Source organism: Panulirus ornatus, chromosome 44 (genome assembly GCF_036320965.1).
Source record: "Panulirus ornatus isolate Po-2019 chromosome 44, ASM3632096v1, whole genome shotgun sequence".
NCBI classification, from domain to species: domain Eukaryota; kingdom Metazoa; phylum Arthropoda; class Malacostraca; order Decapoda; family Palinuridae; genus Panulirus; species Panulirus ornatus.
The window spans coordinates 14,138,811-14,164,665 of NC_092267.1; the positions used below are offsets into that span (position 1 = coordinate 14,138,811).

Sequence of the window (25,855 nt, forward strand, 5' to 3'; positions counted from 1 at the left end):
AAAATCTAAAAACTGATCATATGGGGAAGGGAGTCCTGGAATCCTGGTTGGTTTAAAAGGATCCTAACTGATGGACTCTCTCTCAGGAATTTTGGTTTCAATGATGTAAACAATGAGCAATTTTTTGCAACCAGAATAAACCATCTACCTACAGCTCACAACAGAGTAAAAGTCACAGCAGCAGTAATAATGGTAAATGTCATAGTGTACTTACATCCATATCAGCAATCTGCAAATTTTCATCCCCAGACTTCAATATGGTTTGCAGTGTCAATGGAACCAGGTTCTGAGACCTTCGCACCTGCAGAGAACATCATAAGCTACAACACATTTTCTTTATGGTGTACAATCATGAAAGTAATCCCCCCCAAAAAATTCTTTAGTGAATAAAAGCAGTCTGTTTATGGATAAACCATCCAAAAACAGAATCTAATCCTCTTTAGAATGCATGACTCAAAAATCTCAAGTCATACTATGAAAAAAGCTGCAAATCTATCAACCCCAGATGCCTCTTCCCCATTAATCTCTTCTTTGCAAAAGGCGATAACAGAAAAGTGTCCAGACAGATATATCTGAACACAAAAACCCTTCCACAGATAAGTGGCTAACTAATACACCAAGAAATGGCATTACCTTTTTTTTCCCCCATTCAATCTTGAATTTGATGGTGTGGTGAATGCTATTTAATTCATAGAAAACATCATAATCTTGGGAAGATGGCCATATGGACCACACAAAATCAACATATCTAAGCTAGTTTTATGGATGATCAATGAAGTTAAAATCTTGGTCTCAAAGTATTCCACAAATAAGTTAAAGAGGATGGGACTAAGGGGATTTCCCATGGCAAGACCAAATTCCTGTCTATAAAAATCACATCTATCACCTTGGAAAGCATCATTGGAACACAAAGCCCAATTAAGTCAAGAAATATTTTCATGGGCAAGGGCAACACAAGATTGAGATCAGGTAATTTCCTCCTCAAGTATGTGATGGTTTCTTCAATGGGGACTTTAGTAAATAGAGAATTCACATAAAAACTAATATATCTACACATATATATATTTTACATCCTCGATAAAAACTTTTCACTGCTTCTAACAACTTGCCTCCCACACCATATATTCTTAATACCTTCCACAGAGCATCTCTATCAACTCTATCATATGCCTTCTCCAGATCCATAAATGCTACATACAAATCCATTTGCTTTTCTAAGTATTTCTCACATACATTCTTCAAAGCAAACACCTGATCCACACATCCTCTACCACTTCTGAAACCACACTGCTCTTCCCCAATCTGATGCTCTGTACATGCCTTCACCCTCTCAATCAATACCCTCCCATATCGAGGATGTAAGGCATGTGTACGTGTAGGAAGAGAGGAAAGTGATTGGTTCTCAGTGAATGTAGGTTTGCGGCAGGGGTGTGTGATGTCTCCATGGTTGTTTAATTTGTTTATGGATGGGGTTGTTAGGGAGGTGAATGCAAGAGTTTTGGAAAGAGGGGCAAGTATGAAGTCTGTTGGGGATGAGAGAGCTTGGGAAGTGAGTCAGTTGTTGTTCGCTGATGATACAGCGCTGGTGGCTGATTCATGTGAGAAACTGCAGAAGCTGGTGACTGAGTTTGGTAAAGTGTGTGAAAGAAGAAAGTTAAGAGTAAATGTGAATAAGAGCAAGGTTATTAGGTACAGTAGGGTTGAGGGTCAAGTCAATTGGGAGGTGAGTTTGAATGGAGAAAAAATGGAGGAAGTGAAGTGTTTTAGATATCTGGGAGTGGATCTGGCAGCGGATGGAACCATGGAAGTGGAAGTGGATCATAGGGTGGGGGAGGGGGCGAAAATTCTGGGAGCCTTGAAGAATGTGTGGAAGTCGAGAACATTATCTCGGAAAGCAAAAATGGGTATGTTTGAAGGAATAGTGGTTCCAACAATGTTGTATGGCTGCGAGGCGTGGGCTATGGATAGAGTTGTGCGCAGGAGGATGGATGTGCTGGAAATGAGATGTTTGAGGACAATGTGTGGTGTGAGGTGGTTTGATCGAGTAAGTAACGTTAGGGTAAGAGAGATGTGTGGAAATAAAAAGAGCATGGTTGAGAGAGCAGAAGAGGGTGTTTTGAAATGGTTTGGGCACATGGAGAGAATGAGTGAGGAAAGATTGACCAAGAGGATATATGTGTCGGAGGTGGAGGGAACGAGGAGAAGAGGGAGACCAAATTGGAGGTGGAAAGGAGTGAAAAAGATTTTGTGTGATCGGGGCCTGAACATGCAGGAGGGTGAAAGGAGGGCAAGGAATAGAGTGAATTGGAGCGATGTGGTATACCGGGGTTGACATGCTGTCAGTGGATTGAATCAAGGCATGTGAAGCGTCTGGGGTAAACCATGGTAAGCTGTGTAGGTATGTATATTTGCGTGTGTGGGCGTGTGTATATACATGTGTATGGGGGTGGGTTGGGCCATTTCTTTCGTCTGTTTCCTTGCGCTACCTCGCAAACGCGGGAGACAGCGAAAAAAAAAAAAAAAAAAAAAAAAAATTATATTTTATCTATTTATTATACTTTGTCAGTCTCCCGCGTTAGTGAGGTAGCACGAGGAAACAGACGAAAGAATGGCCCAACCCACCCACATACACATGTATATACATACACGTCCACACACGCACATATACATACATATGCATCTCAACGTATACATATATATACACACAGACATATACATATATACACATGTACATAATTCATACTGTCTGGCCTTATTCATTCCCGTCGCCACCCCGCCACACATGAAATGACAACCCCCTCCCCCTGCATGCGCGCGAGGTATGCTAGGAAAGGACAACAAAGGCCACATTCATTCACACTCAGTCTCTAGCTGTCATGTATAATGCATCGAAACCACAGCTCCCTTTCCACATCCAGGCCCCACACAACTTTCCATAGTTAACCCCAGATGCTTCACATGCCCTGGTTCAATCCACTGATAGCACGTCGACCCCGGTATACCACATCGTTCCAATTCACTCTATTCCTTGCACGCCTTTCACCCTCCTGCATGTTCAGGCCCCGATCAGTCAAAATCTTTTTCACTCCATCTTTCCACCTCCAATTTGGTCTCCCACTTCTCGTTCCCTCCACCTCTGACACATATATCCTCTTTGTCCTTCTTTCCTCACTCATTTTCTCCATGTAACCAAGCCATTTCAAAACACCATCTTCTGCTCTCTCAACCACACTCTCTTTATTACCACATATGTGCAAAGTGAGAGGGTTAGGGAAAATGATTTGGTAAACAGAGAAGAGGTAGTAAAAGCTTTGCAGAAGATGAAAGCCGGCAAGGCAGCAGGTTTGGATGGTATTGCAGTGGAATTTATTAAAAAAGGGAGTGACTATTATTGACTGGTTGGTAAGGTTATTTAATGTATGTATGACTCATGGTGAGGTGCCTGAGGATTGGCGGAATGCTTGCATAGTGCCATTGTACAAAGGCAAAGGGGATAAGAGTGAGTGCTCAAATTTCAGAGGTATAAGTTTGTTGAGTATTCCTGGTAAATTATATGGGAGGGTATTGATTGAGAGGGTGAAGGCATGTACAGAGCATCAGATTGGGGAAGAGCAGTGTGGTTTCAGAAGTGGTAGAGGATGTGTGGATCAGGTGTTTGCTTTGAAGAATATATGTGAGAAATACTTAGAAAAGCATATGGATTTGTATGTAGCATTTATGGATCTGGAGAAGGCATATGATAGAGTTGATAGAGATGCTCTGTGGAAGGTATTAAGAATATATGGTGTGGGAGGCAAGTTGTTAGAAGCAGTGAAAAGTTTTTATCGAGGTTGTAAGGCATGTGTACGTGTAGGAAGAGAGGAAAGTGATTGGTTCTCAGTGAATGTAGGTTTGCAGCAGGGGTGTGTGATGTCTCCATGGTTGTTTAATTTGTTTATGGATGGGGTTGTTAGGGAGGTGAATGCAAGAGTTTTGGAAAGAGGGGCAAGTATGAAGTCTGTTGTGGATGAGAGAGCTTGGGAAGTGAGTCAGTTGTTGTTCGCTGATGATACAGCACTGGTGGCTGATTCATGTGAGAAACTGCAGAAGCTGGTGACTGAGTTTGGTAAAGTGTGTGAAAGAAAGTTAAGAGTAAATGTGAATAAGAGCAAGGTTATTAGGTACAGTAGGGTTGAGGGTCAAGTCAATTGGGAGGTAAGTTTGAATGGAGAAAAACTGGAGGAAGTAAAGTGTTTTAGATATCTGGGAGTGGATCTGGCAGCGGATGGAACCATGGAAGCGGAAGTGGATCATAGGGTGGGGGAGGGGGCGAAAATTCTGGGAGCCTTGAAGAATGTGTGAAAGTCAAGAACATTATCTCGGAAAGCAAAAATGGGTATGTTTGAAGGAATAGTGGTTCCAACAATTTTGTATGGTTGCGAGGCGTGGGCTATGGATAGAGTCGTGCGCAGGAGGGTGGATGTGCTGGAAATGAGATGTTTGAGGACAATGTGTGGTGTGAGGTGGTTTGATCGAGTAAGTAACGTTAGGGTAAGAGAGATGTGTGGAAATAAAAAGAGCGTGGTTGAGAGAGCAGAAGAGGGTGTTTTGAAATGGTTTGGGCACATGGAGAGAATGAGTGAGGAAAGATTGACCAAGAGGATATATGTGTCGGAGGTGGAGGGAACGAGGAGAAGTGGGAGACCAAATTGGAGGTGGAAAGATGGAGTGAAAAAGATTTTGTGTGATCGGGGCCTGAACATGCAGGAGGGTGAAAGGAGGGCAAGGAATAGAGTGAATTGGATCGATGTGGTATACCGGGGTTGACGCGCTGTCAGTGGATTGAATCAGGGCATGTGAAGCGTCTGGGCTAAACCATGGAAAGCTGTGTAGGTATGCATATTTGCGTGTGTGGACGTGTATGTATATACATGTGTATGGGGGTGGGTTGGGCCATTTCTTTCGTCTGTTTCCTTGCGCTACCTCGCAAACGCGGGAGACAGCAGCAGCAAAAAAAAAAAAAAAAAAAAAAAAAAAAAAAAAAAAAAAATCTCACCCTTTCATTACTTACTCGATCAAAGCACCTCACACCACATATTGTCTTCAAACATCTCATTTCCAACACATCCACCCTCCTCCACACAACTCTATCCATAGCCCACGCCTCACAACCATATAACACTGTTGGAACCACTATTTCTTCAAACATAGCCACTTTTGCTTTCCAAGATAATGTTCTCGCCTTCCACACATTTTCCAACGCTCTCAGAACTTTCGCCCCCTCCCCCACCCTGTGACTCACTTCCACTTCCATGGTTCCATCTGCTGCCAAATCCACTCCCAGGTATCTAAAACACTTCACTTCCTCCAGTTTTCTCCATTCAAACTCACCTCCCAATTGACTTGACCCTCAACCCTACTGTACCTAATAACCTTGCTCTTATTCACATTTACTCTTAACTTTCTTCTTCCACACACTTTACCAAACTCAGTCACCAGCTTCTGCAGTTTCTCACATGAATCAGCCACCAGCGCTGTATCATCAGCGAACAACAACTGACTCACTTCCCAAGCTCTCTCATCCTCAACAGACTTCATACTTGCCCCTCTTTCCAAAACTCTTGCATTTACCTCCCTAACAACCCCATCCATAAACAAATTAAACAACCATGGAGACATCACACACCCCTGCCGCAAACCTACATTCACTGAGAACCAATCACTTTCCTCTCTTCCTACACGTACACATAAATAAATATGTATATATATTTTTTATTAGTTTGCTTTGTCGCTTTCTCCCGTGTTAGTGAGGTAGTGCAAGGAAACAGATGAAGGAATGGCCCAACCCACCCACATACACATGTATATATATACATGTCCACACATGCAAATATACATACCTATACATCTCAACGTATACATATACATACACACACAGACATATACATATATACACATGTACATAATTCATACTGTCTGCCTTTATTCACTCCCATTGCCACCTTGCCACACATGAAATAACAACCCCCTCCCCCAAATGTGTGCGAGGTAGCGCTAGGAAATGACACCAAAGGCCCCATTCATTCACACTCAGTCTCTAGCTGTCATGTAATAATGCACCAAAACCACAGCTCCCTTTCCACATCCAGGCCCCACAGAACTTACCATGGTTTACCCCAGACGCTTCACATGCCCTGGTTCAATCCATTGACAGCATGCCAACGCCGGTATACCACATCGTTCCAATTCACTCATTCCTTGCACGCCTTTCACCCTCCTCCATGTTCAGGCTCTGATCACTCAAAATCTTTTTCACTCCATCTTTCCACCTCCAATTTGGTCTCCCACTTCTCCTCGTTCCCTCCACCTCCGACACATATATCCTATTGGTCAATTTTTCCTCACTCATTCTCTCCATGTGACCAAACCAATTCAAAACACCCTCTTCTGCTCTCTCAATCACACTCTTTTTATTACCACACATCTCTCTTACCCTTACATTACTTACTCGACCAAACAACCTCACACCACATATTATCCTCAAACACCTCATTTCCAGCACAACTCTATCCACAGCCCATGCCTCACAACCATACAACATTGTTGGAACCACTATTCCTTCAAACATACCCATTTTTGCTTTCCGAGATAATGTTCTCGACTTCCACACATTCTTCAAGGCTCCCAGAATTTTTGCCCCCTCCCCCACCCTATGATTCAATTCTGCTTCCATGGTTCCATCCACTGCCAAATTCACTCCCAGATATCTAAAACACTTCACTTCCTCCAGTTTTTCTCCATTCAAACTTACCTCCCAATTGACTTGACCCTCAACCCTACTGTACCTAATAACCTTGCTCTTATTCACATTTACTCTCAGCTTTCTTCTTTCACACACTTTACCAAACTCAGTCACCAGCTTCTGCAGTTTCTCATATGAATCAGCCATCAGTGCTGTATCATCAGCGAACAACAACTGACTCACTTCCCAAGCTCTCTCATCCACAACAGACTGCATACTTGCCCCTTTCCAAAATTCTTGCATTCACCTCCCAAACAACCCCATCCATAAACAAATTAAACAACCATGGAGACATCACACACCCCTGCCACAAACCTACATTCACTGAGAACCAATCACTTTCCTCTCTTCCTACATGTACACATGCCTTACATCCTTGATAAAAGCTTTTCACTGCTTCTAACAACTTGCCTCCCACACCATATATTCTTAATACCTTCCACAGAGCATCTCTATCAACTCTATCACATGCCTTCTCCAGATCCATAAATGCTACATACAAATCCATTTGCTTTTCTAAATATTTCTCGCATACGTTCTTCAAAGCAAACACCTGATCCACACATCCTCTACCACTTCTGAAACCACACTGCTCTTCCCCAATCTGATGCTCTGTATATGCCTTCACCCTCTCAATCAATACCCTCCCACATATTTTCCCAAGAATACTCAACAAACTTATACCTCTGTAATTTGAGCACTTGCCTTTGTCCCCTTTGCCTTTGTACAATGGCACTATGCAAGCATTCCGCCAATCCTCAGGCACCTCACCATGAATTATACATACATTAAATAAACACACACACACACACACATATATATATATATATATATATATAATATATATATATATATATATATATATATATATATATATATATATATATATATATATATATATATATGTATGTATGTGTGTGTGTGTGCGTGTGTGTCAGGTAGCGCAAGGAAATGATGAAAGAATGGCCCAACCCACCCACATACACATGTAGATACATAAACGCCCACACACGCACATATACATACCTATACATTTCAATGTATACATACATATACATACACAGACATATGCATATATACATATGCACATTTTCATACATGCTGCCTTCATCCATTCCCAGTACCACCCTGCCACACATGAAAGAGGCCCCCCCCACATGCACGCACGTGCGAGGTTGCGCTAGGAGACGACAACAAAGGCCACATTCATTCACACTCACTCTCTAGCTGCCATGTGTAATGCACCAAAACCATATATATAGTACATGTTTTTTTCAAAGTCTAAAAGTTCATTACTCATTACAAAATCTAAAAACTGATCATGTGGGGAAGGGAGTCCTGGAATCCTGGTTGGTTTAAAAGGATCCTAACTGATGGACTCTCTCTCAGGAATTTTGGTTTCAATGATGTAAACAATGAGCAATTTTTTGCAACCAGAATAAACCATCTACCTACAGCTCACAACAGAGTAAAAGTCACAGCAGCAGTAATAATGGTAAATGTCATAGTGTACTTACATCCATATCAGCAATCTGCAAATTTTCATCCCCAGACTTCAATATGGTTTGCAGTGTCAATGGAACCAGGTTCTGAGACCTTCGCACCTGCAGAGAACATCATAAGCTACAACACATTTTCTTTATGGTGTACAATCATGAAAGTAATCCCCCCAAAAAAATTCTTTAGTGAATAAAAGCAGTCTGTTTATGGATAAACCATCCAAAAACAGAATCTAATCCTCTTTAGAATGCATGACTCAAAAATCTCAAGTCATACTATGAAAAAAGCTGCAAATCTATCAACCCCAGATGCCTCTTCCCCATTAATCTCTTCTTTGCAAAAGGCGATAGCAGAAAAGTGTCCAGACAGATATATCTGAACACAAAAACCCTTCCACAGATAAGTGGCTAACTAATACACCAAGAAATGGCATTACCTTTTTTTTCCCCCATTCAATCTTGAATTTGATGGTGTGGTGAATGCTATTTAATTCATAGAAAACATCATAATCTTGGGAAGATGGCCATATGGACCACACAAAATCAACATATCTAAGCTAGTTTTATGGATGATCAATGAAGTTAAAATCTTGGTCTCAAAGTATTCCACAAATAAGTTAAAGAGGATGGGACTAAGGGGATTTCCCATGGCAAGACCAAATTCCTGTCTATAAAAATCACATCTATCACCTTGGAAAGCATCATTGGAACACAAAGCCCAATTAAGTCAAGAAATATTTTCATGGGCAAGGGCAACACAAGATTGAGATCAGGTAATTTCCTCCTCAAGTATGTGATGGTTTCTTCAATGGGGACTTTAGTAAATAGAGAATTCACATAAAAACTAATATATCTACACATATATATATTTTACATCCTCGATAAAAACTTTTCACTGCTTCTAACAACTTGCCTCCCACACCATATATTCTTAATACCTTCCACAGAGCATCTCTATCAACTCTATCATATGCCTTCTCCAGATCCATAAATGCTACATACAAATCCATTTGCTTTTCTAAGTATTTCTCACATACATTCTTCAAAGCAAACACCTGATCCACACATCCTCTACCACTTCTGAAACCACACTGCTCTTCCCCAATCTGATGCTCTGTACATGCCTTCACCCTCTCAATCAATACCCTCCCATATCGAGGATGTAAGGCATGTGTACATGTAGGAAGAGAGGAAAGTGATTGGTTCTCAGTGAATGTAGGTTTGCGGCAGGGGTGTGTGATGTCTCCATGGTTGTTTAATTTGTTTATGGATGGGGTTGTTAGGGAGGTGAATGCAAGAGTTTTGGAAAGAGGGGCAAGTATGAAGTCTGTTGTGGATGAGAGAGCTTGGGAAGTGAGTCAGTTGTTGTTCGCTGGTGATACAGCGCTGGTGGCTGATTCATGTGAGAAACTGCAGAAGCTGGTGACTGAGTTTGGTAAAGTGTGTGAAAGAAGAAAGTTAAGAGTAAATGTGAATAAGAGCAAGGTTATTAGGTACAGTAGGGTTGAGGGTCAAGTCAATTGGGAGGTGAGTTTGAATGGAGAAAAAATGGAGGAAGTGAAGTGTTTTAGATATCTGGGAGTGGATCTGGCAGCGGATGGAACCATGGAAGTGGAAGTGGATCATAGGGTGGGGGAGGGGGCGAAAATTCTGGGAGCCTTGAAGAATGTGTGGAAGTCGAGAACATTATCTCGGAAAGCAAAAATGGGTATGTTTGAAGGAATAGTGGTTCCAACAATGTTGTATGGTTGCGAGGCGTGGGCTATGGATAGAGTTGTGCGCAGGAGGATGGATGTGCTGGAAATGAGATGTTTGAGGACAATGTGTGGTGTGAGGTGGTTTGATCGAGTAAGTAACGTTAGGGTAAGAGAGATGTGTGGAAATAAAAAGAGCATGGTTGAGAGAGCAGAAGAGGGTGTTTTGAAATGGTTTGGGCACATGGAGAGAATGAGTGAGGAAAGATTGACCAAGAGGATATATGTGTCGGAGGTGGAGGGAACGAGGAGAAGAGGGAGACCAAATTGGAGGTGGAAAGGAGTGAAAAAGATTTTGTGTGATCGGGGCCTGAACATGCAGGAGGGTGAAAGGAGGGCAAGGAATAGAGTGAATTGGAGCGATGTGGTATACCGGGGTTGACATGCTGTCAGTGGATTGAATCAAGGCATGTGAAGCGTCTGGGGTAAACCATGGTAAGCTGTGTAGGTATGTATATTTGCGTGTGTGGGCGTGTGTATATACATGTGTATGGGGGTGGGTTGGGCCATTTCTTTCGTCTGTTTCCTTGCGCTACCTCGCAAACGCGGGAGACAGCGACAAGAAAAAAAAAAAAAAAAAAAAAAAATTATATTTTATCTATTTATTATACTTTGTCAGTCTCCCGCGTTAGTGAGGTAGCACAAGGAAACAGACGAAAGAATGGCCCAACCCACCCACATACACATGTATATACATACACGTCCACACACGCACATATACATACATATGCATCTCAACGTATACATATATATACACACAGACATATACATATATACACATGTACATAATTCATACTGTCTGGCCTTATTCATTCCTGTCGCCACCCCGCCACACATGAAATGACAACCCCCTCCCCCTGCATGCGCGCGAGGTATGCTAGGAAAGGACAACAAAGGCCACATTCATTCACACTCAGTCTCTAGCTGTCATGTATAATGCATCGAAACCACAGCTCCCTTTCCACATCCAGGCCCCACACAACTTTTCATAGTTAACCCCAGATGCTTCACATGCCCTGGTTCAATCCACTGATAGCACGTCGACCCAGGTATACCACATCGTTCCAATTCACTCTATTCCTTGCACGCCTTTCACCCTCCTGCATGTTCAGGCCCCGATCAGTCAAAATCTTTTTCACTCCATCTTTCCACCTCCAATTTGGTCTCCCACTTCTCGTTCCCTCCACCTCTGACACATATATCCTCTTTGTCCTTCTTTCCTCACTCATTTTCTCCATGTAACCAAGCCATTTCAAAACACCATCTTCTGCTCTCTCAACCACACTCTCTTTATTACCACATATGTGCAAAGTGAGAGGGTTAGGGAAAATGATTTGGTAAACAGAGAAGAGGTAGTAAAAGCTTTGCAGAAGATGAAAGCCGGCAAGGCAGCAGGTTTGGATGGTATTGCAGTGGAATTTATTAAAAAAGGGAGTGACTATTATTGACTGGTTGGTAAGGTTATTTAATGTATGTATGACTCATGGTGAGGTGCCTGAGGATTGGCGGAATGCTTGCATAGTGCCATTGTACAAAGGCAAAGGGGATAAGAGTGAGTGCTCAAATTTCAGAGGTATAAGTTTGTTGAGTATTCCTGGTAAATTATATGGGAGGGTATTGATTGAGAGGGTGAAGGCATGTACAGAGCATCAGATTGGGGAAGAGCAGTGTGGTTTCAGAAGTGGTAGAGGATGTGTGGATCAGGTGTTTGCTTTGAAGAATGTATGTGAGAAATACTTAGAAAAGCAAATGGATTTGTATGTAGCATTTATGGATCTGGAGAAGGCATATGATAGAGTTGATAGAGATGCTCTGTGGAAGGTATTAAGAATATATGGTGTGGGAGGCAAGTTGTTAGAAGCAGTGAAAAGTTTTTATCGAGGTTGTAAGGCATGTGTACGTGTAGGAAGAGAGGAAAGTGATTGGTTCTCAGTGAATGTAGGTTTGCAGCAGGGGTGTGTGATGTCTCCATGGTTTTTTAATTTGTTTATGGATGGGGTTGTTAGGGAGGTGAATGCAAGAGTTTTGGAAAGAGGGGCAAGTATGAAGTCTGTTGTGGATGAGAGAGCTTGGGAAGTGAGTCAGTTGTTGTTCGCTGATGAAGCTGGTGACTGAGTTTGGTAAAGTGTGTGAAAGAAAGTTAAGAGTAAATGTGAATAAGAGCAAGGTTATTAGGTACAGTAGGGTTGAGGGTCAAGTCAATTGGGAGGTAAGTTTGAATGGAGAAAAACTGGAGGAAGTAAAGTGTTTTAGATATCTGGGAGTGGATCTGGCAGCGGATGGAACCATGGAAGCAGAAGTGGATCATAGGGTGGGGGAGGGGGCGAAAATTCTGGGAGCCTTGAAGAATGTGTGAAAGTCAAGAACATTATCTCGGAAAGCAAAAATGGGTATGTTTGAAGGAATAGTGGTTCCAACAATTTTGTATGGTTGCGAGGCGTGGGCTATGGATAGAGTCATGCGCAGGAGGGTGGATGTGCTGGAAATGAGATGTTTGAGGACAATGTGTGGTGTGAGGTGGTTTGATCGAGTAAGTAACGTTAGGGTAAGAGAGATGTGTGGAAATAAAAAGAGCGTGGTTGAGAGAGCAGAAGAGGGTGTTTTGAAATGGTTTGGGCACATGGAGAGAATGAGTGAGGAAAGATTGACCAAGAGGATATGTGTGTCGGAGGTGGAGGGAACGAGGAGAAGTGGGAGACCAAATTGGAGGTGGAAAGATGGAGTGAAAAAGATTTTGTGTGATCGGGGCCTGAACATGCAGGAGGGTGAAAGGAGGGCAAGGAATAGAGTGAATTGGATCGATGTGGTATACCGGGGTTGACGCGCTGTCAGTGGATTGAATCAGGGCATGTGAAGCGTCTGGGCTAAACCATGGAAAGCTGTGTAGGTATGCATATTTGCGTGTGTGGACGTGTATGTATATACATGTGTATGGGGGTGGGTTGGGCCATTTCTTTTGTCTGTTTCCTTGCGCTACCTCGCAAACGCGGGAGACAGCAGCAAAAAAAAAAAAAAAAAAAAAAAAAAAAAAAAAAAAAAATCTCACCCTTTCATTACTTACTCGATCAAAGCACCTCACACCACATATTGTCTTCAAACATCTCATTTCCAACACATCCACCCTCCTCCGCACAACTCTATCCATAGCCCACGCCTCACAACCATATAACACTGTTGGAACCACTATTTCTTCAAACAGCCATTTTTGCTTTCCAAGATAATGTTCTCGCCTTCCACACATTTTCCAACGCTCTCAGAACTTTCGCCCCCTCCCCCACCCTATGATCCACTTCCACTTCCATGGTTCCATCTGCTGCCAAATCCACTCCCAGGTATCTAAAACACTTCACTTCCTCCAGTTTTCACCATTCAAACTTACCTCCAAAGTGACTTGTCCCTCAACCCTACTGTACCTAATAAACTTGCTCTTATTCACATTTACTCTCAGCTTTCTTCTTTCACACACTTTACCAAACTCAGTCACCAGCTTCTACAGTTTCTCATATATATGGTGTTTATGGGATGGCCTTAGATAGGGCCTCAGTTGCCTGTGCAATCTTAAAAAAAAAAAAAAAAAAAAAAAAAAAAAAAAAAAAAAAAAAAAGCAAAAACTAGCTATTGTATGAAAACCCTAAAGCCTGCCATGCAAATCATAAGATAACGACTCCAGGTGTTCAGGAGTTAGTCAAATTTAGCAAACTAAGCATATGCTTCGAATAAGTGTGAACTGAGGCTAAAAGCACTTGATTCACCACTTATCCAAGGATACAATGCAACAGATAGAATAAAAAAAATGATTAAACAATTAACGTTAGAATAATTCTGGACAAATAAATAAAATAAACAGACTAATCATATCATGTAAATAACAGTGGTATGCAGTTCAGCAGCAACCACCTAGGAGAGTTCCATACTACCAACCTGAATCAGAACTACTGAAGTGATACCTGGAATCATCCTAAATCCTCTTAAGTTAGAAATCCTGATCTTGCCTTCACACAAAAAGGTTTGTGAGGTAGACATGATATCAAAACTTATCCTGGCATACAACATAAACCTTCTTTCTTTTCTTTCAAACTATTCGCCATTTCCCGCATTAGCGAGGTAGCGTTAAGAACAGAGGACTGGGCCTTTGAGGGAATACCCTCACCTGGCCCAATTCTCTGTTCCTTCTTTTGGAAAATTAAGAAAAAAACCGAGAGGGGAGGATTTCCAGCCCCCCGCTCCCTCCCCTTTTAGTCGCCTTCTACGACACGCAGGGAATACGTGGGAAGTACTCTTAATCCCCTATCCCCAGGGATAAACCTACCATCCTTTTATTTTTGTCTCCTCCTCACACTTTTTCTTACACTTTCTTCTTTTTCCTTCAAATTTTCACACCATCTTCTTGTTTCTCACTAAAGGGCTGGTTCCTGATGACAGCATAGATCAACTACACAAGAAGCACTGTCACAAACAAAACTGGCAAATACAATACCATCACCAAAAAAACCCAGATACCCTCTTATAGGGCTCCTACAGCTTCAAATCTGCTTCCTTTGGAACAGAAGGTCCAAGATGAGACTGTAATCTTTTGTTTAATGAAAAAAAACAGCCTTGCCAATGATGTAACCAATTACAGGCAATCTACTAACTGGAAAAAAACCCGTCTTACCTTCTTTTGTTCCTGCCCAGCTGGCGATGCAAACTGGCTCTGTGTGCTCATGAAACCACCTTCACTGCCACCACCATACCCACTATCAAAACCACCTGTAAGATGCATTTCAGTATTCATGAAAAAAAGCCACATCCAATTCAACAATGTACATAACATCTGACGATGCAAACTGGCTCTGTGTGCTCATGAAACCACCTTCACTGCCACCACCATACCCACTATCAAAACCACCTGTAAGACGCATTTCAGTATTCATGAAAAAAAGCCACATCCAATTCAACAATGTACATAACATCCTCATCTGCGTCATTTCCTTTAATAATAGTAGCATGCATTTACCATCCTCACAGTCTCAAATAATTCCTTCAATAAAATGAAAGTCTTACAAAATGTGAAAAAGAGGGTGAAAGTAACTGACCACATATTGTGAACAAACTGTTTTAAAAAGCATCATCTAATTTCATAGGGTAGTATCTTGACAAATACAGAAGAAAGACCTAGAATTAGTGTTCTTGCCCATCTTCATGATGCCTGTCATATGCAACAACTTAGATTGAAGCTTTTGGGAAATGCTTGAACATACTGCTGTTTAAAAACACCTTGGAGAATTTCTTATCAGTCACAATCTAATAATACTACCAAGAAACATTTGCCCCAACGGCATTGTGAGGTTCATATGATATAGAGAATACTTTTTTTGAAGATAAAACCCAAACAGACATGAGATATATATATATAGACACTGTACAGCGTCACACTTAGATCACTCAATGGACCCTTTTATGAAAAGTGGCACTAGTATCTAAAAACAACAGCTCTCTTGTCCTACTTTTTGAGGCCAAATTTTGGGAACACAAGTACATTCAAGGGCATTTGACTGCAAGAAACTGAGTTGTGTGAGATATTCAGAGCTGCATGAACCAAGTTTTATTTTACCGACGAGGATTTAAAAAACACTACTTAATGTACATCTTTATAGGTACCAACATTGTACCAGATTACTGGTCATCTTACAATACCCTGGGTGACTATAGCTATATCAACAAGACTCAATAAAAGCAGCAACTTTGTATACTCTGAGAATGAAGTTCAAAACCAGAATATCTTAAGGGTGTGGAAGGATGATGGAGCCGATGTCCTTCTTTCTGAAAGAAATCAGAGGTATTTTGATGTTCATCTGACTGAGTCTCCAGTTAACAGGTGTTTTACAAAGATGAATGACTGGTTCCATCATTTTCTGCTTCTTACTCCGCTTCCACAATAAAATATTTCATATGGTTAGTGCACTAGTAATTCAAGTTAGGTTCAACTTTGCATTTCTTAGCTCCTACACTACAAATGATTAGAAAATCATATTAGCTACGTATCCTACATAAATTATCCAACTATTACCCCTGTAGGTAATGAATTCTTTAAGGTCACCTTTCACACCTACCCAATACCAATATTATGAAGATTCCAGCACATATAAAAATGCAAGGTCAAATTGCTAAATCCCATAATTCCGTGTGTTAATTTGGATATCACAACATATGTGGCAACAACAATACACATGTGGGGGGAGGGGGGAATGATGTTTGTAAGTACACAAATAGAGGTGGAATAACCCTCCCCGCTATCGCCCATCACGTAATATGTGCAGCACTTAGGAACGTCACTACTGTCATTCACTTCTGTGCACAGTAAACTGTTACTGCCAAGGGAAATTTCTCAATATCCATAACTACTAAAATGGTGGATTTAAAGTGATGTATTTCCACCCGCCCGTCCTATAACCAGCGGTGGCTGAGGCTAAACTGGCACACGATGTTCATTATCACTATATAAGCAACCTTTACGAAATATCTCACATGACCTGACAGTTTACTTAACCATCCTAAAGATGAACTGCCACTTATCCTAGAGACCCCAAGAGCCCGTGCGACTAAAGGTCAGAAAAAATGGTCAAAGAGAACACGTTTCGCGCGGGCGGACCATCATCCTTTCAAATCCATCTCTGTGGCGGTGACAGCCACTGACAACATCCTACATCTCCCCAGGGACGACCAGCAGCATTCCCTGGACGTACACAAGCTTACCTCCCATGCTATTCCACATGTCTGATGATGTTATCCTGCGGTGGTGTGCGAGAGGAGGAGGATATGATCCCGTGCTGGTAGCGGGAGGACGCACGCGGAGGTAGGGAGGCTGGCTGGCTGTTGTTGTTGTTATGATTGTGGCGGGAGGACCGGCACCGCTAAACACTGGGGTGTTGCCATCCGCTACATGGATATAATACCCTGTGTGAATATATATAAATATGTAAGAAATATATACATATCTCCCTCCTCTACCAGGTCTAATAGCTCGTTTGTTTCGAGAGGATGAATGATGACCATTTCAATGATAATATTCACATATCCAAGGCAATCCATTAAATTTCATTTCTGCCAAAATAGCGCTAAAAATTGTAGCAAAACCTTACATCATATTAATATTCTGCTTGCCATCGTAATGGAAAAAAATTGTATATTGTTTCATTTAGAAAAATGGATCTTTGTCCAAGCAGAAATATTATTTACAAATTCTAGACAGCATCACACACAAAATTCACCAAACATGATACCAATTTAAACGCTAAAAAAAAATCGCTAGAAATTCTTTACTTTCCTTGATCTATTATAACAGTATAAGTAATACAAAGTACTTTTGTAACATTCAAATTAACAACAGAATAAAAATACCTTTGAACAGTAATCCGAGTTCAAGTTAACAAATTGTATATATTAGCAAAGTGATTGAGTAGAGATAATATATTTAATGTTTACGCTAAGTGTGGGAAAAGTTCTATGATAATAGTTATGCAAAGAGAGACCACAAAATCCAAATTCCATACAGCAGTATGGATGCCATTCAAGATGCTGAAAATTGTAACGAAATCCTCTTTGATCAAACAAAATGGAAAAAATAAACTATAACCATTACTCTAAATCATCTCACAAGAAACACGATCTTAATCATAACATCAACAATAATAATAATAATATTAATAGTAATAATAATAATAATAATAATGATTAGTAGAGGACATAATAATAATAACAATAATAATAATAATAATAATAATAATATGATTAGTAGAGGACATACAGTTCTGGCAATGTCACATCATATCAAAACATAAGCCCAAGTTGGCATACATTATAATTCATATTTCAATACAGTCTTCATGGAAGGGAGTAACCATACCTCCTTAGGTGTTCTGCAAGTCGTGTCATGAGCTGTGTCCATGAAAGTAAGAAGGGTTGAATATCATTGTGATTCCCCCCCAAGTGCTTTCTCCAACGCAGGCCCAGCTAACACTGCCTTTTCAGGGGCCCGTCTGCCATCAACCCTTACCCACTATGGCCTCGCAGCATCCCTGGCAAGGGCGGCCCGTGGCCTAAGGGTGACTTTAGACAATACAGGGCTAGAGCTACACCTTAACCAAGGCTAACCCAAGACTATATGCATGGCATGGGTGTCTCGTGGGCGAGCCAGTGGGCGCTCTTCCTCTTGACAACTTTGCAAGGTAATTAATCCAGAGTAAGAGCTAACCTACTGGTTCTTTCGCTTGGGAAAGATCATACAATCCTCGACAGAACGATGGTACAAACCTTGGCTACGACACCCTATCATTTTCACTCGACACTTAATGGTCAGATTGAAGGTTTACGCTATCCAAACCCAACTGTTGTACTGTCATAATCAAGGTTAAGGGAACGTAATGATGGTTTTGTGAGGAATTTAGGGAACAGTTAAACGCCTCGAACTAAGTTGGTATTCCATAGAATGAGACGAAGGGAGAACCATGGATATCTCTTACCTAACGCCATATCTTTGTCAAACCTAGTCTATCCAACGCCATCACTTTATCAAGCCTAGTCTATCCACCGCCATATCTATGTCAAGCATAGTATAAAACTTCCCATATTCCATCAAACTTACGCAAGTCTCTTTAGTTTATGGTAAAAGAAAAAAATCTTTCCACCTCTCATCTGTTCTAGATAACGCTCTTGATCCTGTACTGGCTTGACAATGATTCTATTCTGGCTTAATGAATAAAAAATGACTCGCTCATAGAAATTATGCTATTTTTTCTTTTTTAATGCTGTTGAAACTGCTTCGTATAAGGTGATTGGGTTTTATGTATTCATTTCACATTGAGCCTCTACAATTTCTGGGAAACATATACGTGATTAAGATATAAACATGAGATTAATCCAAATAACATTATTTTTTCCTGTTTACATTTGACTTCACTCATTCGGCTGCCCAAAATTTTACAATAATACGTTTCTAGTCATTAATAGCAAAGCCATTCTTAATCAAATAAATCTTATATCTAGCTATAAGGCATTCAAAAAACTTTTCAATTTATATACAATAATACTTAAAAAGGCCACAAGCACCTTGCAGGCGGAGCTAGGCTTGAGAAAGATCTATTTATCAATATTCATTGGAGTGAACAAGCATTACTTCCACTACTGCCACTGTCAGGTGCTCCTTGATGTACACAGTCATTCAACACATTATTCACTGCATCCGCTGCAAATATGCACCAACGGGCAACCGAGAAGGAAGTATACGTCTTCAACACACAAAGGACTGCGCATGCGCCCTTCCACACTTGCCGAACCTGAGCAACTACCTGTATGCAAGTTATAAAATACGGCCACTAACACGGATAATATAAATCCCGTAAACTTACTCGAAAACCTGATTGGTCCTTTGAGGAGTTCTTGTGGCATGTCAGCAGAACGTCTGGCAGACAAGTGCTGCTCGAGGGGCTGGTTTGTTGTTGCTCAAGTGGCGGGAAACGCCAGAGTAAGTTGACTGCTGGCAGGACAAGCCGGCCGTGGCCCCCCGAGGGTCATTAATGAGGGTAATTATTATTAATGAGCTGCCCTGCCCTTGCAGTCCGCCACATCTTAATGAAGAGTTACCATTTTTTGATATCGTCCAGAAACTGTAGGAGATGGGGAGGGTTAGAAGAGCAGCAGGAAGACAGGAGGAGGAGGGTCAGGAGGCCAGCAGGAAGACAAGAAGAGGAGGGTCAGGAGACCAGCAGGAAGACAAGAAGAGCAGGGTCAGGAGACCAGCAGGAAGACAAGAAGAGCAGGGTCAGGAGACCAGCAGGAAGACAAGAAGAGCAGGGTCAGGAGACCAGCAGGAAGACAAGTAGAGCAGGGTCAGGAGACCAGCAGGAAGACAAGAGGAGGAGTGTCAGGAAACCAGCAGGAAGTCAAGAGGACCCGAGAGGAGGAAGACATGAGGGCTAAAGGAGGAACAGGAAGAGGGCCAGAAGAGGGGGAAGACAAAAGAGCCAGAGGAGGAGGAGGAAGACAAGAGGAGGAGGCAGACAGCACACTAGAGAGTCGAGGGAAATGAGGAATGCTGGGGAGGCAGGAGGCGGGGTTATCCTCGGGAGGAATGCGACTCCAGTGAAGCCCTTGAGGACGACAGCACGACCCCCTAGCTATGAAAGCCTGACCTTTGACCTGACCCTTGAGGGCCAGGTCAAAGGCCAAGCCATCGCATTCAAGGGTCGTTAGGTCGTGCTCGAGGGGAATATAACGCTATAAGGACAAAGGAAAGAGAGACGAGAAGGTTTAATGAGTTCATCACAGCTCTTAACAAATCTATCATTATTTCTAGTTCAATGTGGGGTGGGTGGGCCTAGTGCCCACAATCTCCCCACATATACTCCCCACACCCCACATAAACTCCTAAAACACTTACAAAAAAGCTCTTCACACCTGACACACTACGGTCACTGGCCTCATACAACATTCGTGCAACAGATGCCTCCATCGCATCTGATCCCCGAACGATGGATGACTCAAACATCTTCACTCGACATATCCTCCCATCTCCCATTTACCTCTCCCCCAGCCCTGGTCTGTTGTCTACCCCTACCATAGTCTACCTTCCCTCATTATCCCAGCTACTGCACTGATGTATATCCTCACGATGGACCTACCATCCGCCATACCTTATACATGACCAAAACACACACACACAAATAAATCAATGTGGGTTACCAAAGACATCTTCACACCATATAAGCTTCTCATACCTTTCCTATTTCATTCTATCATGCTAATGCTAACTACACCAGACCTACAAACTGCCCATCTGCACTGCTCTTATTTTCGTAAACACTTGGGTTCCTCAGCTAAACATCAGCCATGGCACATGGAGGAACTACTCCATGCAAGCCTACTGCATACTCTATGCTCTTTTCTCTCCCATTCACGAAAGTATCCAATGCCCCACGAATCCTATCTTCCCTGACCTAACTCTACTTTCAACTTCATCTTCCCCAGGTGTTCAGCACCCACCCTGGTCCTCACCATGTGACCTACCATGGTTCCTTATCATCAACTCTCGTCTTATATCTATTGATCTTCACTCCCAGCCTCACCCAGCAGCTGCCCACCACCAACACAGCATCATCTGCATACAACGTTCCCTCTCCCCCTTGAGGTCAGAATCCACCCACCACCCATCTCATACGGCGTCCCACCCTTAATGACATCACACACCCATGGTGACATCACACACTCATGGTGGCATCACACACCCATGGTGGCATCACACACCCACGGTGACATCACACACCCATGGTGACATCACACACCCATGACGCAATCCTACGTTCACATCACTCACACCCACACCCACCACTCACACCCACACCCATCACTCACACCCACACAAGCAATATCTCCAATACTAAATCATCATTCTTCCAAGCACAAATATACAGCAAGCGCTTCCCAGAGTGCTTGCCTGCTCTTCTTCCGTGGAATGCATGACTGCTTCAAGCACCCCCTTTCCCTCCCTAACACACCCTCCCATACTTGCCTTATTGCAACAACCTCATCTATACACAATCTTCCCTTCCCATACACACCTTACTACTCCTCGTCCTCTCCCACTGACAGTGCTGAGGAGCCAGTGGTGATGGTGGTGGTGGTTGTGCAGTGGGGAGGGGTGCCACTGGCAGTGCTGGGGAGGTGGTGGTGGTGGTGCAGAGGGAGGGGTGCAAATGACAAGTGCTGGGGAGCTAGTGGTGGTGCAGGGGAAGGGGTGCCACTGAGTGCTGAGGAGCCAGTGGTGATGGTGGTGGTGCAGGGGGGGAGGGGAGGGGTGCCACTGGCAGTGCAGGGGAGGGGGGCGGGAGCCATCAGAGGGAGTGGGGAGGGTAGTGGGGAGGTGAGAGCGCCACATTACCACATTAACTAACCTGGGAAGTGATGAACATTTTACTGTGAAATCTCGTGGAGGAGGACCCTCGGGTCAGGCGTGTCCCTGAAGGTACACCCCGCCTCCCCCTCTCTCTCCCCACCTACACTCCCCAGCTACTGCTCACAGTGCACACACCATCGCTCACGGCTGGCGCTCCCGCCCTCCCTCACACTCACACCTCACACACAAGCCAGCCGTCCCCTCACACCAGGGCCGGCCTCTGCACCCAACCCGGCCGTCAGCAGCCACCCCCACACCCGCCTCCGTGCCGGGGGGAGGAGGACCTGCAAACGTTGGCCAGGCCCAGGCAGACCGGCCGAGGGGAGGCAAACGTGACGGACGAACCATAAATAAAAACGTTCAGGGCGTTGGAGGCGCGCCGAGCCGCCTCCCTCCTCCCTCCCTCCTCGCCTGACATCCTCTCAAAAACTCGGGAAAATCGGTGTATAAAAATAATTTGAATGTGGCCTCGTCTTCAGTGTAATCTTTTTGTGAGGAGGCCGGTGAGTCGCGGGTCGAGGGCCAGCGTCGAGCGCTCACCACGTTAATTAGGCGACCTGCGACCCCGTCCCTTCGTCCTGTCCCAGACCGCTTCGTCCGCGCCCCTCCTGGGGACGAACTGGCCCCCTCTTCGTCCCCGGCCTGCCGCAGGAGGAAGCGGACGTCCTCCTCCGACTCCCAGGCTCTCGGGCGGTGCGTCTGGGGGCTCCAGACGGAGGGCGTGAGGGGTGGCGGAGGGCCTGCGGGAGGCCGGTGTGGCAAGGTGCGGCGAGCGATGCGTTGAGGAGGGCGAGCGACGGGGCTGCCGCCGTCGTCATTAGTGTAGCCCGACGCGGCGATCAGCTGAAGGAGGTGGGTGGTGGTGGCCCCCCCGAGCTCTCCTGCACCGCCACTTGTCCGCTCAACACACCACCACCACCACCAACCCACCCTCCCACCCACCCTCCCCCGTGTGCCTAGCAGCCCCACCCCCTGCCTAGCACCCAGCCAGCCAGTCCACGCTCTCTATTTTACCGTCTTGGACCCACCCATTCCCAGCCACGTCTTCGTAACGCCATCAACGTCACCTCGCGCATCACGTCTATACGCATCTCGTCACATCCCCCGTCACGTCTATACGCATCTCGTCACATCCCCGTCACGTCTATACGCATCTTGTCATCCCCCGTTACATTTATACGCATCTCGTCACCCCCGTCACGTCTATACGCATCTTGTCATCCCCCCGTTACATTAATACGCATCTCGTCACATCCCCCGTCACGTATATACGCATCTCCTCACCCCCTGTCACATCTATACGCATCTCGTCACCCTCCGTCACGTCTGTACGCATCTCGTCACCCTCCCGTCACGTCTATACGCATCTCGTCACCCCCGTCACGTCTGTACGCATCTCGTCACCCCCCCGTCACGTCTGTACGCATCTCGTCACCCCCCGTCACGTCTGTACGCATCTCGTCACCCCCAGTCACGTCTATACGCATCTCGTCATCCCCCGTCACTCGATCCGTAACACGTAACACCAGGCGTCTTCAGCGAAATCGCAAGGCACCATCAGTATGACCCCCCTCACACCGTCACTCGATAACCCTGACCTGACCTCACCCTAATGGATCAGGTCAAAAGTCAATCGTTCAATTGGCGTTGGTAGGGATATATATATATATATATATATATATATATATATATATATATATATATATATATATATATATATATATATATATATATATTATCCCTGGGGATAGGGGATTAAGAATACTTCCCACGTATTCCCTGCGTGTCGTAGAAGGCGACTGAAAGGGGAGGGAGCAGGGGGCTGGAAATCCTCCCCTCTCGTTTTTTTTTTTTTTTTTCAAATTTTCCAAAAGAAGGAACAGAGGGGGCCAGGTGAGGATATTCCAAAAAAGGCCCAGTCCTCTGTTCTTAACGCTACATCGCTAACGCGGGAAATGGCGAATAGTTTAAAAGAAAGAATATATATATATATATATATATATATATATATATATATATATATATATATATATATATATATATATATATATACATTATTTTTTTTCATACTATTCGCTATTTCCCGCGTTAGCGAGGTAGCGTTAAGAACAGAGGACTGAGCCTTTGAGGGAATACCCTCACCAGGCCCCCTCTGTTCCTTCTTTTGGAAAATTAGAAAAAAAAAAAAAAAAAACGAGAGGGGAGGATTTCCAGCCCCCTGCTCCCTCCCCTTTCAGTCGCCTTCTACGACACGCAGGGAATACGTGGGAAGTATTCTTAATCCCCTATCCCCAGGGATAATATATATATATATATATATATATATATATATATATATATATATATATATATATATATATATATATATATATATATATATATACATTATTTATTCAATTATCTATTTTGCTTTGTCGCTGTCTCCCGCGTTAGCGAGGTAGCGCAAGGAAACACGAAAGAATGCCCCAACCCACCCACATACACATGTATACACATAAACGTCCACACACGCAAATATACATACCTATACATCTCAATGTACACATATATTTACACACACAGACATATACATATATACACATGTACATAATTCACTGTCTGCCTTTATTCATTCCCATCGCCACCCCGTCACACATGGAATAACAACCCCCTCCCCCCCATGTGTGCGAGGTAGCGCTAGGAAAAGACAACAAAGCCCACATTCGTTCACACTCAGTCTCTAGCTGTCATGTAATAATGCACCGAAACCACAGCTCCCTTTCCACATCCAGGCCCCACAGAACTTTCCATGGTTTACCCCAGACGCTTCACATGCCCTGGTTCAATCCATTGACAGCACGTCGACCCCGGTATACCACATCGTTCCAATTCACTCTATTCCTTGCACGCCTTTCACCCTCCTGCATGTTCAGGCCCAGATCACTCAAAATCTTTTTTCACTCCATCTTTCCACCCCCAATTTGGTCTCCCACTTCTCCTCGTTCCCTCCACCTCTGACATATATATCCTCTTGGTCAATCTTTCCTCACTCATTCTCTCCATGTGGCCAAACCATTTCAAAACACCATCTTCTGCTCTCTCAACCACACTCTTTTTATTTCCACATATCTCTCTTACCCTTACATTACTTACTCGATCAAACCAGCTCACATCACATATTGTCCTCAAACATCTCATTTCCAGCAAATCCACCCTCCTCTGTACAACTCTATCCATAGCCCACGCCTCGCAACCATACAACATTGTTGGAACCACTATTCCTTCAAACATACCCATTTTTGCTTTCCGAGATAATGTTCTCGACTTCCAAACATTCTTCAAGGCTCCCAGAATTTTCGCCCCCTCCCCTACCCTATGATTCACTTCCGCATCCATGGTTCCATCCGCTGCCAGATCCACTCCCAGATATCTAAAACACTTTACTTCCTCCAGTCTTTCTCCATATATATATATATATATATATTATATATATATATATATATATATATATATATATATATATAAAACAACCATGGAGACATCACACACCCCTGCCGCAAACCTACATTCACTGAGAACCAATCACTTTCCTCTCTTCCTACACGCACACATGCCTTACATCCTCGATAAAAACTTTTCACTGCTTCTAACAACTCGCCTCCCACACCATATATTCTTAATACCTTCCACAGAGCATCTCTATCAACTCTATCATACGCCTTCTCCAGATCCATAAATGCTACATACAAATCCATTTGCTTTTCTAAGTATTTCTCACATACATTCTTCAAAGCAAACACCTGATCCACACATCCTCTACCACTTCTGAAACCGCACTGCTCTTCCCCAATCTGATGCTCTGTACATGCCTTCACCCTCTCAATCAATACCCTCCCATATAGTTTACCAGGAA

The 25,855-nt window shown here is 43.4% G+C and overlaps 1 protein-coding gene across 1 annotated transcript in view; it reads right to left on the reverse strand.

Moving 5' to 3' along the window:
• The window catches only part of RPA2 (Replication protein A2), a 37,695-nt gene extending 18,220 nt beyond the window's left edge, over positions 1–19,475 (reverse strand). The window contains exons 1-5 of the mRNA XM_071687975.1: positions 19,421–19,475; positions 16,770–16,970; positions 14,689–14,783; positions 8,299–8,385; positions 215–301 (exon numbers count right to left, since the gene is read on the reverse strand). Of these exons, the coding sequence (XP_071544076.1) occupies positions 215–301; positions 8,299–8,385; positions 14,689–14,783; positions 16,770–16,970; positions 19,421–19,460 (510 nt within the window). The 5' untranslated portion in view covers positions 19,461–19,475. The remainder of the gene's footprint in view (positions 1–214; positions 302–8,298; positions 8,386–14,688; positions 14,784–16,769; positions 16,971–19,420) is intronic.
• Between the last annotated feature and the right edge of the window lie 6,380 nt (positions 19,476–25,855).